This window comes from Eurosta solidaginis, chromosome 2 (assembly GCF_040869045.1).
Source record: "Eurosta solidaginis isolate ZX-2024a chromosome 2, ASM4086904v1, whole genome shotgun sequence".
NCBI lineage: Eukaryota > Metazoa > Arthropoda > Insecta > Diptera > Tephritidae > Eurosta > Eurosta solidaginis.
The window spans coordinates 300,380,904-300,398,781 of NC_090320.1; the positions used below are offsets into that span (position 1 = coordinate 300,380,904).

Genomic DNA, 17,878 nt, shown 5'->3' on the forward strand with positions numbered 1-17,878 from the left:
TTGAATGTGCTTAAGTGGATAAAACAAAACTGATTATCCCATTTGTTTCGGAATATATTAGAAATATAATTTATATTTAACAAGGAATATTAAATTATTATTAATTAGGAGTATGAAGATTTTTATTCGAAGCGTTTTTAATTCCTTCCAGCTTATACCAAAGTGGCTTTTTTCGGCTTAAGAAAATGCTGTGATTGCAAAGATGGCATCTGGTGATCTGTCTTTAACCAGCACGAGCAGTCAAGAAGGTCAGTTATAATATATTTTTTTTTAAATACTTTCATTTAAAAATCTTAATATTTTGTTTTTTGTTCCTGCAGAAGAAAGTCCCGAATATGTGGGTTACGATCGTACGCTGCGGCCTTCATTGAATTCCACTGGAAGTCCGAATGCAACAAATTTAAATAACAATAATGGGCTAAATAGCGGTAATAGTAGTAGTGGCGCTGGTAGCGGAGTTGTTAGCGGCAGCAGTGGAAGTGCTGGAGGTGGCGGTGGTAACGGCAATAACACCAATGTTTCAAATGGCTCCCAATACGATGTGATTAAATCGCCATATAATCCAGCATTCATGGAATTGACTCAAATGCGACATCAACGTGCAGATGCCCTCTGTCGTTGTGAAGAGTTACGCGGACAAGTAGCCTATTATCAGGAACAATATGTTAGTGCAATGACACAATTAGAAAGCACCGAACGTAATAAATTTATTGATGTAATCGCAGAGAATGCACGCCTCAAGCAGCAAAATACAAAACTTGAACGTCAGCTCATACGTTTGGAGAATGAAAATGGCAATAAAACATCAAATGCAGCGAATGCATATTATTTTAGTGATGTAACAAGTGGTGGACGTGGTGGTAGCAATAGTGGCGGTGGCGGTGGTGGTGGTAATAACAATAAATGCGATGGCAGCTGTGCAGAAAGTGAAAAGCTACTGGAAGAATTGCATTTGTGCAAGGAGCGTAATGCTGATTTGCTTAAGGAGCGTAGTGTTATTGCAGCTGAGCGTGAGAAATATAAAAAGAGTTTTGGTTCAACAATTGCCGAGCTGGAGAATGTGAAGAAGGAACGTAACTTTTATCGTGAATCACGTGAGCATTTCAATTTACAGCGGGACATAATGGATAAAGAGATACAAAAGTTGAAATCACTCTTATCAGAGGAATCCAAGAAAGTGCTACTCATCACTGTTGAACGTAATCGCATTGACGAAGAACTAAAACAATTACTATCCGAAAAGGATAATGTCTTACATGAGCATCAAAAAATGTTTGACGACTTGTCGGCGGCTAAGAAAGAAATTGATAATTACAAAAAGAACGATTTATTATATCAGTCAGAAATCAACAAGTTACACCAGGCTAATGCCGAATTGCAAAAACGCGATTTGCTGAAATCCAATTCATGGTCGAAAGAGTTTTCCGATAGCAAAGATGATTTCAAAGAAGTGGAAAAATTACGCAAAAGTCTCGAAAAAGCTAATTCGGAGGTAGAGCGTGCATTGCAGGATGCTGAACAGGCAAAAGGTGTACGTGATTGGGCCATTTCACAGCGTGAAAAAATCGTACAAGAGCGCGACTCCGTGAAATCACTATGCGACAATTTACGAAAAGAGCGCGATAAAGCAATATCTGATCTTCTCTCAGCGATACGCGATAGCGAGAAAATAAAGAAGCAAAAGGATGAAGCACAAAAGAAAATCGATGTACTGAAGGAACAAATTGAAAATCAAAATATCGACAATGCATCACGACGCAGTTTTCGCATGAGCACATACGAGGCAGAGGATCTGCTAGATATTGAACTTAATTACCATTCTGATAGCGATATTGGCATAATATTGGATGATAGTAATAATCGACAGCTAGTATGTGGTGTAACTAATAGCTCGCCAGCTTTTGGTAAATTAAAAATGAATGATGTCATTTGTAAGGTGAATAATCTCGATTGCCAAACGATGACAAAGCGCATGGTATTAGACGAAATACGCAGCAGCGCACCACGTTGTAAGTTGTTGGTATCGCGCACACGTCACAGCAAGCGACATTTCTATACGGTTCATCTCAATATGCAGAATAATATGAATCATGGTTTAACTTTGGACACGGGCGTATTCATATCGAAGATAGAACCAAATTCGTTAGCAGCTTATGAGCCCGAATTGGATGTTGGCGATCGTGTATTGAGCGTCAATAACAAATCAATGGAGTGTATACACTCGGTGGATGATGTCATGGCTCTATTGAATGATGAGCGTAACGATGCTATTACTATATTTGCTTTGAAAAATGTACAGGATATCAGTAGTAGTGATGGTCAGCGTCGCATGACCACTTCATCAGCACAAACGGACTCCATCGATTCAATGCATCGTATGACGAGTGCCAAGCATCCTTCGAAATTCTCGGAAATGTTGAGTATTTTCAAGAAGATACATATACCCAAACCCGGCTCCGATGTAGATCATTTTACTCAAGAGCATGATGCGCTCGCCGAATTAGATTCGGTGCTTAGTGAAAATTCATCGGAAAAACCGCGACGTGGCAAGCGTAGCAAGAAGGAAAAAGAAGCAGCCGCTAAAAGTATGGGCACATGGCCTCGTGCGAATATACTTAATGCGACACATGAGAATCCCACTGGCACCATAGTCCAACAAAGAGAAAAGAAACGTCCACCTTTAGCACTTTTTACAGCAGGTCCAATAAATGTGGATAAAGATGATGAGCGTGAGAACTCTGACGATCAACCGCCACCATTACCGCCACAAGCCAAACCACAAGCGCATATACGTAATGCTATAACTGGTGTGGGTAATGCCATCAAAACTAATCCTCATCGCAATTCAAATCCTATACCCGCATCAGCACTTTTTAGCCCTTCACCCAGTGGTGCGGGCATGTCAGGTGTAAATGGTGGTGTGGGCAACAGCATTGGTAACAGCAATAATGTGTATGCAAATTATATGCGTCACTCAGTTTATGTTGACCCACAAATAGATAATGTTACACTTATGGCAGAATCGACGAAACCACTGCAACGTCCGGCGCCTATTATGGGTGCTAATATGCGTGTGAAGATGCCACCAGTACCAGACAAGTATGGAAATCAGCGTATGCACAATTATCAAAATCGCTATTCATTGAATATAACGCCAACAGAGTTCTACAAGACAAGCGGTCAACAGGCACAACAACAGGTTATACATACCGGCAATGGTGTGGAATTATTGCCCCGTAAGCCTCATATATTCGATATGTTGAACAGCGGCAATGGAAATATGGGTGGCATGCCGAGTAGTGTGAGTTCAAGCAAATCACAACCACATCCTGGACTATTTGCACCGCTCAATTTTCATCCACAAAATTTTGGACGTAACACTTCTACAACGCAACAAAATTCGCTGGATATGATCTCGATTAAATCGCAAAACTCCATAGATTCAATATTATCGGCAAAGAGTCCACCAATTAGCGAATGCGCCGTAATGAATCACTATACAAAACGTGGTATACCAATGCCGCAAGCCGCTACATCTATGGCTAATAAGAATGTTGCCAAATATCCAAGTGATAGTGAAAGTATTGCTTCAGGCATTATGAGTAGCAGTGTTGGTGGCGTAGGCACAGTTGGGGGCGGTGGCGGTGGTATAGGTGTTGGTGTCAATAACTCACTCTTCCATTCTAATAATATGGCCGTTCAATCCCACAATCGACACTCGCAACTTTTTCCTACATTCACACAAAATTCCAGCCACCCACATTCACATGCAATGCGTCAAATACGCCACTCTAGTCCATTAACGTTGCCCTCTTCACCACCACTTCATGCTCATCCACATTCTCTTAATCCACACTCATCATCGGTGCAACAGACACAACATGGCGTAGATACAGCTGCTAGTAGCACAATTGGTATACCGACTAGTTCGGTGGATAAATTTGATATGGATTTTGGTGCCCCAGGATTACCAATGCATACACAATATGTGCATGACTATCCACTTTCTACACACTATCATCATTCTCATACTGGTGGTGTACCGAATAGCGGCGGTGGTGGTGGTGCTATTATTTATGAAGGTGGCACATTCCCACGTAAAAAGGATCATCAACGTTTACGTATACCATCCAATCCTAGTGTGGCAAGCAAAAGTAGTGCTGGCGTTAAGAATAGCTCTGGCTCAATTGACCATCACTATGGTGGTGGTGGTATGCCAATTATTCCAGCAAGTATGTCAGGTGTACCACCTACAATGCTAATGCACCATTCGGCGATTGCTGCTGTAGCAGCCAATGGTGGTGGCAGTGGACGCGGTTCGCCTATGCCGCAAGTGCATGTTGAGGTTTTAAGTCATGGTGGTAGTAAACGTAATTCGAATACGCCGTCGGATTTTTTATGCCCTGGAGACCTTAGAAGAGTCACGATCGAAAAGAGCGATAAATCGCTCGGCATTACAATACAATGCAATAACAATGGTGGCGGTATCTTTGTATCGACTGTAGCCGATAAGAGCATAGCCACGCGTGCAGGTCTTCAGGTGGGCGATCAACTCTTAGAAGTCTGCGGCTTAAATATGCGCTCGGCTACAAATGATATAGCGGCAAATGTGTTGCGTCAATGCGGCAATTCGATAACGATGCTGGTGCAATACAATCCCGAAAGTGAGTAAAATAATATTTATTTTGAAGTAAGGTCTGATGTTATGTAGAAAATAATTCAAACATGGTATTTGTTATATACTATAATTTAAAATACCATAACGTGCAGCTTTCTCTGATTTTCGAAATGTCAATACAACCTGCCTTTTATACAAATATTTGTTTACGAAGTTTAATAATAATAATAATAAAACCCATTTGAATTATTCGATTTGGATAAAGTGGGCGTTTTCAATATTACCAACTTCAGTAATGTCAACCACATTTAAGCTATTAAGGCCTGGTTTTTCAGTACAAGTTCGACTCAGTTTGTCAGTTAAACTACGCTTAACCTTATTCTGAAGTTTTTCAGTCTACTTTAACTGAAGTTTAAGCTGAGCTTAAGCGGCCGATCTGGCAGGGTTAAACTCTAGTTAACATATCAGTTATTTACGTTCGTTCGAATGGCGTCGAATATACCCAACTATCATTTGGGCTTGAGTATCATTAGAGTTCATGTTGATAACTAGGCATGCTCAAGAGTTGTTTCGAAACAGTGGCTCAACTCGAGAATCATAGCGTAATCAGCAAAAAAGGGAGACTATTACAAGGCAAAAAATGTCACTACTTAAGTTTAATAATTTAATTCCAAACTTAGGGTTCTCTAACTGGACTCAAATGTAATGCCAATTTCACACAGAGGCTTAATGAAATAATTAGTCAAGTTTTCTACATTAAAGGCCTAATTGAACTCAATCTTCCATACAAAATACAAATTCTTAATTATCTCGTTATTGCTTTATTGTATGCCTAATCGAGTGAACAATCCAGTCGGTTTTGCTTGGTGCTTCGAATTTCATTGTCAATGTAACAAATGACAATCAAAAATAAATTATTTTCAATAATTTACGAAAAATAGAAAAACACGCAAAAATTCAAAATTTCATTTTCGCTGCATTTGCTGCAAAAGATAATATGGCCTTTTCGAAAATAGGTGCAACATTTATGGGTAGTTGCGTATGCATTTTATTTTTATTGTACTCATAGTTAAGAAGGAAACGGCTGATTTCCATTTTAACTATTTTTTGTAAAAACGAAATAATATTTTGGGGCTGCTGACAGATGTTCGCTTAATGAAGCAAAAGGCGCTGTATGAAAAGGGAAACTTAATTATTTCATTAAATAGAAATGTGATTCGATTACAATGTGTTGGGTATTCATTTGAAAACTGTACATTTCCCAAAATCTCTCAAAGGTGGATAATAATTTGGTAATCACCCCTATCGCGAGTTTTATTTTCACACGAAAATATTCACAGTTTTCATTCACCCTATCGCAGAGGGTGGCGAAACAATTCTTCGTGTTCGAAAAATATTTCACCTTATCGGCAACTCTTTGTTCGGGCGAAATGAACAGCGGGGAAACCCAGATTTGTTCACTTATATTTTACAGGCGAACGAGAGGAACACGAAATTTAAGTAATTTTTTGTTTTGAAATTTGATACTATTATAATTATATGTACTTTTATTATTAGAAATAAATCAATAAATAATGCACAATCGGAAGCTGAGTGGAAGAAGTGAAATTCTTGTATTGATCTAAATTCTATTTTTTATGACAACGTATCAGTCGGCCAACTTATCCATTGTGGACAAAGCAACGGTTCCAAAATGCCGAGCACCTCACTGAAACAAGATTGGCTAAGACCCACTTCATGGTCCTTTCCGACGCCTTTTCCCTATGCGTAAAAAGGAAGCTATGTACACAATTTTATAATTGGTAGAACTCCAAATTTTTGCTTCAATGGTGGCAAGGAGTGGTAAGAATAACTAACAAATATTAGAATGCCGACTTGTTTAGCCTGTAATATTGGCGAAAACTAATTGAAAAAAATTAACTTGTTATTCAAATGTGCTGAAAATAGTAATTTTTAGCTTACAGTGAATCATTTAGCTCCAAAGGGTTAGAACTGTCCCTTAATTGCCTCTGAACCGCTTTCACATTTATGTATATTCTCCTCACGCTCAATCAATACCAACCTAAGTGCAATACTAAACATTATTTTATCAATTTTTTATTTCTATTTTTGTTGTATTTTAAGGAAATATATGCTTGTTTACAAAACTTACACAATTGTAAGTAAATTATTTGTTCACTGCCAATTCGCAATAGAGCATCAGCTGTTTCGAAGTGAACTTTTGTCCGCCCGAAATTGCCGATAGGCGGAAAAAGTTCACCCTACAAAAAAAGTGAAGGCGAACGCTTTTCCGCGTGAACTTCGCGATAAGGGTGAATGATAATAACGTCGGAGATCAACTCGAGAACTCTAAATTTTACAAAATTTCTCAAAGTCTGGATAGTGATTGGAGAATGAAGTTGGATATCAACTCGAGAACTATCTGGTTCAAAAATAATTGAATAATGATGTTGGATATCACTTCCGGAACTAGATATATATTTCGCTGCAGAATTTTTTTCCATGTTTGTTGGGTAAACAAAATCCAGCTGTGGCCGTATCTACAAATTATATAGATAATAAACAAGTAAAGGTGTCTAAGTTCGGCTGTAACCGAACATTATATACTCAGCGTGCGCTTCAATTGTACATTTCATTTCAGATAAATTACTTTTCTGCATAACACGGGGCACCGCCCGTTAAAAAAAAAATGTCTCCCCTTTTCCTCTTACAGTAAAACTTGATACCTGAAATATCATTGATTCAAAACTATTTCTTGCTAAGTTATAGCTTATTATAGTTTTTTGTGTGTTTCCAAAATTGTACGTATATAAAAGGTGGGCGTGGTTATAATCCGATTTCACTCATTTTCAATACCAATCTATTCTGGCTCCAGATAAGCTAGTGTACCACATTTGGTGAAGATATCTCAATATTTACTCAAGTTAAAGTGCTAACGGACGGACATGGCTCAATCAAATTTTTTTTCGATACTGATGATTTTGATATATGAGCCGCTCAGTGCACACATCGATTAACTCCACTTTTTGAAAAATCTTAAATTTAAGTGTCAAAGATCTTGGTATAGTAATAACTTTTTATATTGAAAATAACTTTCCTGAATAATAAAGATTAGCACCGTTAAATGGCAAATGTTTTTGGCCATTGAATAATAAGTAATTTATTTCAGAAGCCATTTCGATTAACTCCATACTCTAATGTAAATCGTTTCAGTAACGCTGTATCTGTTCTGGCCGTGCATCGACGCTTATTTGTTTTTAAACAGCCGAAGATGCTCTCTCCCTCTCAATAATATTCGTAACAAAATCGCATAGGTAAACAGATAAAAAGAAGCACAATGCAAACGGTAGTTAGTATATCAGTTATAGGGTTATCTACTTTATTTAAATACACTATATTTTTATATTCAGCGTGCTTTGCACACAGAGTATATTAACTTTGATTGGATAACGCTTGGTTGTAGAGATATAAAGGAATCGAGATAGATATAGAGTTCCATATATCAAAATCATCAGTGTCTGTCTGTAAACACGATAACTTGAGTAAATATTGAGATATCTTCACCAAATTTGGTACACGAGCTTATCTGGACCGAGAATAGATTGGTATTGAAAATGAGCGAAATCGGGTGATAGCCACGCCCACTTTTTATATATATAACATTTTGGAAAACACAAAAAACCTGATTATTAAGTGAATAATACACCTGGAGTGTTGAAATTTGGCATGTGGACTGATATTGAAACTCTTGATAAAAATTTGAAAAAAATTGTAAAATGGGCGTGGCTCCGCCCACTTGTGATCAATTTTACAAATATTATTAATCATAAATCAAAAATCGTTAAACCTATCGTAACAAAATTAGACAGAGAGGTTGCCTTTACTATAGGGATTCCTTTGAAGAAAAATTAACGAAATCGGTTAAGGAAAAAATTTTTCTAGTAAAAATAGACGGGATCGGTTAAAGACCACGGCAAATTAGATATAAAACAAGTTTAAAAGGGTCGTAGACTAGAATAATAAGCTATAACTTAGCAAGAAATAGTTTTGAATCAATGATATTCCACTTATATAATTTGTACCTTCGATGGTTAATAAAACAGCAGAAACGTCCGGATTAATTATCTTAATAATTTATTCTTCAGTCGTCAATCCAATATTGAACCGGAAGTCCACCATCTTCTCTTTTCTTCCTTTACAGTGATGTATTTTTGCTTATTCTATTAATTAGTTGACATGGTTGCATTTATGATCTTACACTTATCAAGTTTTACTGTAAGCGGAAATGGGAAGACATTTTTTTTAAACGGGCGGTGCCCCGTGTTATGTAGAAAAGTAATTTATCTGAAATGAAATGTACAATTGAAGCGCACGCTGAGTATATAATGTTCGGTTACACCCGAACTTACACACCTTTACTTGTTTTATATACCGTATTTCTTAACTTTTCATTTTATGGAGTTAATCGATGTGTGCACTGAGCGGCTCATATGGAAGTCTATTATATCTATCTCGATTCCTTTATACCTGTACAACCAACCGTTATCCAATCAAAGGTAATATACTCTGTGTGCAAAGCAATGTTGCCGCGCAAAAAAGCATACCCCAAAGGCTGTCTTAAACTGTGACTGAAAAACTGCTCAGTAGTTTAACTGGGGTTTAAATTTGACTGGAGCTTAAGCAAACTTAGTTTAAGCTTTGCTTAACCAATTACGGGCCTAAGCCGTTATATTGAACTTGGACGTCATGATTTGTTTTCCAGCTACGGTATCTAAGAACTTCGAAAGTACTACTTTCGGCGGTGTTCGATGTTTAGCTTTAAGACCATCATAAACTTTAAACAATGACATTCTACCTTAATAAGTTTCCAAATAAATAATTTAAGCTAAGTCGATGACTTATGTCGCAAGAAAAGACACGCTGATGAGTAGCGTTAGAGTATGATTGACTTTATTAAAGAAATGCCTTTCTCTTTATACAAAATTTCTTATTCTTCATATACATAGTTACATTAATATTTTCAAACCAAAAGTATCTACATTCATAATGCATACATTCTGTGTCAGTATATTAGTTTGACCTAATTTTAGATATTTGTCATTGTATAAATATTTTGGCAGGCACATTGACAAACTGTCATTGACGTTCGGTCACGTTATTAACGAATTGGTCAATGCGCCTGTTAAATGTAACCGGATGTGGGCCTTGCTGTCGGCATTTGTATGTGATGTTGAACTCTCGCTGTGTTGGGTTAACATAATTTATATAGGTCGATATTGTAATATGAATGCAATATGAATGTGTGTGGTTTGCATAAAAAATGCACTGGTATAGAAGAGCATAATGCATAATGCTACATAACTCTAGATTTTTTTTTGATTTTTCTGGAGCAATAAAACTAAGTGTTGCCCATTTCGAATGCCGTCCCATTCAACCGCAGTATAAAAGAAGCTTGCAACGCAAATTTGGCAAGGAATTGCATAAATTAGAAAAATATAGGATTTTATTTCTTTAGTTCATTTTAAAAGCAAAGCCTGCCAGTGTTTCGAAAATTTCGATACAAAACGGCCTTTTATTAATTCATATAAAACAAATTTAATTCATATCCTGATCTGCCTGACATCGTAATATTCCTGGGAGTATTTATTGTCAAAACACTACTCCACCCAGTAACGTCGTTTATAACAGTTAGTTCTTTGTTAACCTATTCTCCAGAATTTCACTCCGGCGAATACGATGGTATCAATAATCTCGAGACTGAAAATCAAGTTAATCACTCTGGCTCACCAACGCCTCGCAACTCACCACGTCCGCCAGTACGCACAATGATGTCATCATTACCACCACATCCTATCTCAGCACCCACAAACAGTCCTTTAGCGCAACAATCAACTCAGCTAATGCCACAATCGAGTTCACTCCTCTCTACGCAATCGCTTAAGGATCAAAGTTTTGCTGATAGTTTAGAGAATCAATCGGATATAAGTAGTAGCCAGGATTTGCCTTCATCAGCAGCTACAACTACAACTACAGCTTCGACATCATCAACAGTTTACGAAGAAGAAGCTCGTTATGTAACTTTACGTATGGATAAATCCAAAAATTTAGGCATTAAATTATTTGGTGGTAATAAAGTTGGAATATTTGTGCATGATGTACATCCTGGTTCACCATCCGATATTGCTGGTATACGCAAAGGTGATCAAATACTAGAATATAATGGTGTTGATTTGCGTTGTGTCACTGCCGAGCAGGCAGCAAATGAGATATCGAAACTGACGGATACCGTCACATTGTTGGTGCAGAATAAAATGAAAAGTTAGTATAAAAAGTTACATAAGTGTGCTTATTAGTTACTTATCTCTTTATTTATTTTATTTTATTTTTTAAATAGAATTGAAGCAAATCAAAGACAAGTCTGGTGACTCATTTTATATACGCGTTGGATTTGATCGCACTGGTGAATTGAATGATGGCGATTTGCGTTTTGTCAAGGATGAGGTGCTCTATGTGGATAATACAGTTTTTAATGGCACATTTGGTTTGTGGCGCGCATGGAAATTGGATTCGAAGGGGCATCGCAAGGAGTGTGGCATTATACCAAGTCAAATGAAGTATGTAGTGTGAATTTGTTTACTGCTACAAGATGAAGATGTAGTCGACCATTTACAAAACTATATAGCAGTTAAGAAATGTTGGCATGATGTGCGTTGCATTCTTATAAAATTAGAGAAATTCACTTATAGCGTTTTCTTTTCTGACATAAATTGTTGCCTAAGTAAATGATAAAGCCTTAATAGAGTTACTCCTATCCCAGAAAATGTTCAACACTTATAGTGCATACAAAGAACATTTCAACTCACCATATTCACTCATATTAACAGAATATATGTGGAACTTAAGAGCGAATTGATAGCTTCACAGAGTTGCACTGCCGCACCACCATTTTATACAGGGTAAAAGTGTAACGCTTTTGCGTTCCGAGCAGGCAACAATTTTCACAAAAGAACGAAATACCCCATAAAGGCGTTGCCTGTTTTTTTTTAGAATAGAACAACAACCCTTGCGTGGCGTACAAAAAGCGTAACACTTTTGCCAGAAAAGAAAACGCCATTAAAAGGCCGTCCACAAAATGTATTACTTATGAGTTAGGACAGCTGTTCCGGCTATAACGCCAAATAAAGTTCCCAAGTTTTTTGGGAAGACCTACCTGAGTGACAGTCGGACATGTACGATTGTACTGACAACTCAACTTTAGGGGCTATGAATTTTATTTGCCGATATATTGATTATAGATTAATTTAAAACAAGTAAGGAAGGCTAAGTTCGGGTGTAACCGAACATTACATACTCAGCTGAGAGCTTTGAAGACAAAATAAGAGAAAATCACCATGTAGGAAAATGAACCTAGGGTAACCCTGGAATGTGTTTGTATGACATTGGTATCAAATGGAAGGCAATAAAGAGTATTTTACAAGGGAGTGGACCATAGTTCTACAGGTGGACGCCTTTTCTAGAAATCGCCATATAGGTGGACCAGGGGTGACTCTAATGTGTTTGTACGATATGGGTATCAAATGAAAGGTGTTAATGAGTATTTTAAAAGGGAGTGAACCTTAGTTGTATATGTGAAGGCGTTTTTGAGATATCGGAACAGGGTGACCCAGAACATCAACTGTCGGGTACCGCTAATTTATTTATATATGTAATACCACGAACAGTATCCCTGTCATGATTCCAAAGGCTTTGGATTTCGCCCTGCAGACCTTTTTCATTTTCTTCTACTTAATATGGTAGATGTCACACGCATTTTACAAAGTTTTTTGCTAAAGTTATATTTTGCGTCAAAAAATCAATCCAATCATCATGTTTCATCCCTTTTTTCGTATTTGGTATGTAATTATAGCATTTTTTTCATTTTTCCAAATTTTTGATATCGAAAAAGTGGGCGTGGCCATAGTCGGATTTCGCCCATTTTGACTACCAAGATAAAGTGAGTTCAGATAAGTACGTGAACTAAGTTTAGTAAAGATATATCGATTTTTGTCAAGTTATCGTGTTAACGGTCGAGCGGAAGGACAGGCGGTCGACTGTGTATAAAAACTGGGCGTGGCTTCAACCGATTTCGCCGATTTTCACAGAAAACAGTTACCGTCATAGAAGCTATGCCCTTACCAAATTTCACAAGGATTGGTAAATTTTTGTTCGACTTATGGCTTTAAAAGTATTCTAGACAAATTAAATGAAAAAGGGCGGAGCCACGCCCAGCTGAGTATAAAAAGATATTGCATAAATTATTTCTTCAGCGTTTATCCTAACTGCATCCATTTCCTAAATTTATACTAAAACTAAAATTAAAGATTTCCTTCTTTCACTTCATCATTTGCCATAGAGTTGAGGAGGAATTACGCGCTGGTGAGGTGGTCGATTGTGAAGGTGGCACTGCCCGTCGTGGCAGCACATCGGCACGTCGTTCGTTTTTTCGTCGTAAAAAGCATCAACGCAGTTCATCGCGTGACTCAACTGAAATCGCCAGTTTCAGCAACACACAATTAAGTTTTTTTCCCGATTCAGGAATATTGAATGATGATGGTGGTATATTAAGTTATCAGCGTGTGGAACGGTTAGATTGTAAGTGCAAATATCAGTATGGATAGCGAAAAATTGAAAACAAAGTCCTATTATTCATATTATTGTTTTTATACAGCGCCTGTACGTCGTCCGGTGCTTATAATTGGGCCCTTATCCGAACGTGTTATGGAACGTTTGACAATTGATTTTTCGAATTTATTTAAAATGTGCGAAGTCACATCAATGGATTGTTCGCAAGATGCAATGGAAGAAGGTTTGCAAGAAAATATTTTCGTAGATTATCGTAGGCGAGGCAATAAATTTGAGTGTACCACTGTGGAGAATATAAACAATGCATGTAAAAATGTGAGTAAAGCAACAAATTAAGATGGCGGACACGGTAGCTCATTTTTAAATGGGAATTATACTTCAGTGCAAATTATTTGAAATATAATACGCAGCTCTATTTAATGCTATGTTTTTCATAATCAACCAGATAGGAAATTTCAGTACAAGTTGTTTAAATTTTTAATGCGAAATTCCATTCCTGTTTGCCTGTTTCGTGCTAAAATTTCCCGTTTCTTTTTGGTTTATGAAAGCTTGTATATATATATATATATTTCCCGTTAACAGGATCGTCGCCATTGCATATTAGACATATCAATTTCGGCTGCTGAAAGGCTGCAGCGTCTACACATTTATCCGATTGTTTTACTTTTACGCTTCAAATCAGCTAAGCAAATACGCGAAATACGTGATTTTGGTATCGATAAAATATCGGCAAAAGCAGCCAAGGAAATGTATGAACGTGCACTAAAACTTGAAACGGATTATAAACAGTACATATCAGGTACGATACCTTTAATTAATTAAAAGTTTGCACTATATTGAAAATTTTATTGATTATGTTTTTTCAGCTGTAATACCCGGTGTCAGCATTAAGCATATGTGCACACAAATCAAGGACTCTGTCGATAAGGAACAGGATAAATTACTTTGGGTGCCTGTGAGCGGTTGAACGATCATACAAGGATTTTATTAATGCAATATAATAGCTGTTACAACAACTAACGCTTATGCAGTTATGCTGCAATGCATTGGTATTGCTTTTAATGTTTTTTTTTTTAAGTGTAAAGCGCGCACATTATCAATATTTTTTTGTATGTTGTATAAGGGAGTGATATATGTTATATCGAACCGGTAATTTGCTTTTACGAATCTATACATATCGAATTCTGAGTGGAATATGGGATCATGCGTAAAATATCGAATTGGTAGCTGCTTAAAAAATACCCTGTATCAGAAACGTTTAAAGTATGCTCCACCAAGAGATTTTTTTCAAAATTAACTATCTCAAAGTTTTATTACATCTGGTTGAAGAACACACTTTTCCAGAATATTTTTCTGTAAGAATTCAGTTAAAGTTTGCATTCGACGTTTTGAACAAAAATTTTTTATAGGGTGTTTTTAAAACTAATTCTAAATGAATAACCATATTATGAGGTAGAGCTTTTTTTAAACAAATTTTTTTTCCAAAGGAAATTAAAAGATTTCATTTTTTCCTTTTTCGTATCCACCTGTTTCTGTTTATTTATCCAATTTTTTGTGTGTTTGTTAATATATCTGTGGCAATTTGACAAAAGAACCTACTTCTAGTTAGGATTTAAGTTCAATTTTGGCCTTTAACAGAAATCCGTAACAGATCTCCCAATATTATTTATTCATAACCCTAGCGCCAAATGGCTGCTACAAAATATAGGAAGTCACAGTGATGAGTTGCAGATAGTTTTTGTGTTATAGTTAAATTTATCGTCGTTACCTAACTCGAAATAGGTTGTTTTGTCGAATTGCCACAGATATATAAATATCATATATCGATATCGATATGCACTTATTTTTTTGGAGCTGTTTTTATGACTTTGGAGCATGATAAAGGAAAACAAGGAGATAATATTTAAATACGCATGATTACTGGAAGAGTGCCAAGCTAGGAATTTTTGTCAAGAACTAATTCAAAAATAATATCTTTGAATTATTTGTCTTGTTTAGAAGAATTATTTTTGAGATATGACGATTTCAAACGGTTAGCCGGGATAGGATGATATTCCACCAGACGTCGATAAATTCTAAGTACAAGTAAGTGTTTTGGTACAGGAACTTAATATGCTGAGTCTCATACTAGCACTGCTTAGAATCTTAATATCGACAAGATATGTTGAGATTAGTCCCAATCGATTTGTTTGATAGCCAATAAGTTAAATGCTTGCTACTTTTCATTTTGTTGCCTGTGAACCATGTACCGAAACAAATGCTTCTGACAAGAATATATATATCTTGTTTTATTTAACGCTTTTAGCTTGTATTGAGCTAATTTTGTTTAGTATTCTATTGTTTTTAACCTCTAAATTAAGTTAAACTGTTCAGGATCTTCTATGTATTGGTATTGTTTATAATTATTTGTTATTTCTTAGTACTAAGCTTTATGGACTTGATCTATTCATGTATTAAATAACTAACGCATTTAAAAGTATTAGTCAACAGAAACATTTAATTCGTTCTAAATTTGAGCGGCAGCGTAATTGGTTGCACCCAAGCACTAAGAAGAGGTCGCTCTAAATACTGTAAGACTTTAATGATGACAATACTTTTGCTTCTATCGTTGATTTGATGCTTTCGTTGACATATTTATTTGAGTAGTATGATTTTCTACTAATTGATGTTACTTTATCCTTACTAAAAAGTACTATAAACTTTGAAATTGTATTCAATTTTATTGAGAACGCAAAGTATTTTCTTTTTTACTACTAACACTAACATTTACGTGTATTTAAAACCTGTATTATTATTTTGAAAATATTTGCGTATTTCTAAGCTATCCTAATTTTATATTTTTTTAAATCTCTAATTTTGTAATTTAAGTTCGAAACAAAAAAATTAGTAAGCGCAAACTTCGAAACTGTAAAAAATGTGTGTAAGCAATGATTTTTTTAATTGTTATATTTTTTTGCTTCTAATATCATTTTAGGTTTAGTAGAGGCCAAGCCTATTAGACGCGTAAATAATAATTGTTTTCAAAATGCTTTTTTTTATTTAAATTGCATTATTTTAACAGGGTTAATGGGTAAAAAAATATCTTGTAATTTTTATATATGTAATTATATAATTTTTATTTACTTATTGCATTACATTATCATATACTACATAAATATGTATTATACCTATTGGTAAAATATGCAAAATTTATTACATTAAAAGTTTTTAATTGAAATAACATGAAATGCACTTTGCTCATTTAGTGAATTCATTATATAATGAATATCAAAAATGCTTAAGATTGTATTTGTATGTAACTTTATTAATGATAGCAATGATTTTGATCGCCTGAATTTCGTAAACGGTTCTCACTAGCCTTACAAATGTATTACATGAATTATTATTTGAGACAAGCACAGCAAATTTTTTTTTCAAAGAATTTTTCAATACGCTAATATTTTTACTGCTTAATTTTTTAATGTATAGAATAATCAGATTAATTATTCAACATGCAAATCTTGCGACGGTTATTTTTTTTAACACACAAATCGACGGCGGAGTGGAATATCAACCTATCTCGTCTGCTAGCCGGAAAATGCTCAACCTCATATCTAAGAATAAATTCTACAAACGCCCTATCATAGCAGAAAACGTAATGAATTCATGCTGACATAGGGCTTTTTTCAAAAGAGTCGCACATGTACGGCCTTTTCCAACCGGCTGACGAGATTGAGTGATTTATCCACTCAGCAGTCAACAATAATAAATCTTGAAAAATGTTGCCTTAAAAAAGTACATAATAATAAATTTTATAATCTTAAGGAATCATATTTACAAACGCTCGTATTTATACTTGTAATAATGAAAAATTAAACAAAATTAACAGTAAATTGGCACAGTATTTTTTATACATTGAGAAAAAGTAAAAACAACAAACGATGAAACCTACAAACGAGCAATACAAATAAAATGAAACAATAATGCAGAGACAATACAAAAGAAAACAATGAAACAAATAATAAAGATATTCTAAAATATTTTACTACTTATGAAATTGCACCTTAAAATATGTATTTAATACAATGTTATCATTTATAACAAACAAAGATAGGCAAATATATATGTAGCTGTAATTTAAATACATATTATGCACAGACTTATATCATACAAAAATCGTTTCGAATGTATTCGAATGCGTAAAGAAATTGTTTATAAAAAAATCTTTTCAAAAATGCATGAGACAGAGTAAATAAAATGAAGTTATTACATACTTATTTTACACATACATATGTACATTACGAAAAATAAATAAATAAATATTTTTTGCATTAAAAGAAAGCTGTTTGTGCTCGCTTCTAAGTGGGTTAGAAAAAAAGCTTTGAAAATAAAACAATTTTAGCTTGAGATTGCCTAAATGGATGTCGCCCCTTATAATCAATAGCGACTGCCATATAAAAATATTTAAGACTATTTGCTGAGCATAGAACCTCCAGGAGTATTGTTGTTTCCAAACGTCTTCTACAATTTCGAATACGATTTATATAAACGCTAAAGTGTACTCGATACGATTCGGCTTTGAAGTAAAGAGGTTTACTAGAGATATATCTACAAATCGGTTATGCTTATAGCGAAAAGCATTCTGGGTTGTGAACGATA

General features: G+C 35.4%; 1 protein-coding gene across 1 annotated transcript in view; it reads left to right on the top strand.

Moving 5' to 3' along the window:
• Positions 1–17,554, top strand: part of Dlg5 (Discs large 5) — a 74,035-nt gene extending 56,481 nt beyond the window's left edge. The window contains exons 2-9 of the mRNA XM_067768773.1: positions 152–248; positions 321–4,664; positions 10,334–10,936; positions 11,013–11,232; positions 13,011–13,249; positions 13,326–13,555; positions 13,823–14,039; positions 14,107–17,554. Of these exons, the coding sequence (XP_067624874.1) occupies positions 203–248; positions 321–4,664; positions 10,334–10,936; positions 11,013–11,232; positions 13,011–13,249; positions 13,326–13,555; positions 13,823–14,039; positions 14,107–14,207 (6,000 nt within the window). The 5' untranslated portion in view covers positions 152–202 and the 3' untranslated portion in view covers positions 14,208–17,554. The remainder of the gene's footprint in view (positions 1–151; positions 249–320; positions 4,665–10,333; positions 10,937–11,012; positions 11,233–13,010; positions 13,250–13,325; positions 13,556–13,822; positions 14,040–14,106) is intronic.
• The last annotated feature ends 324 nt before the right edge of the window (positions 17,555–17,878 follow it).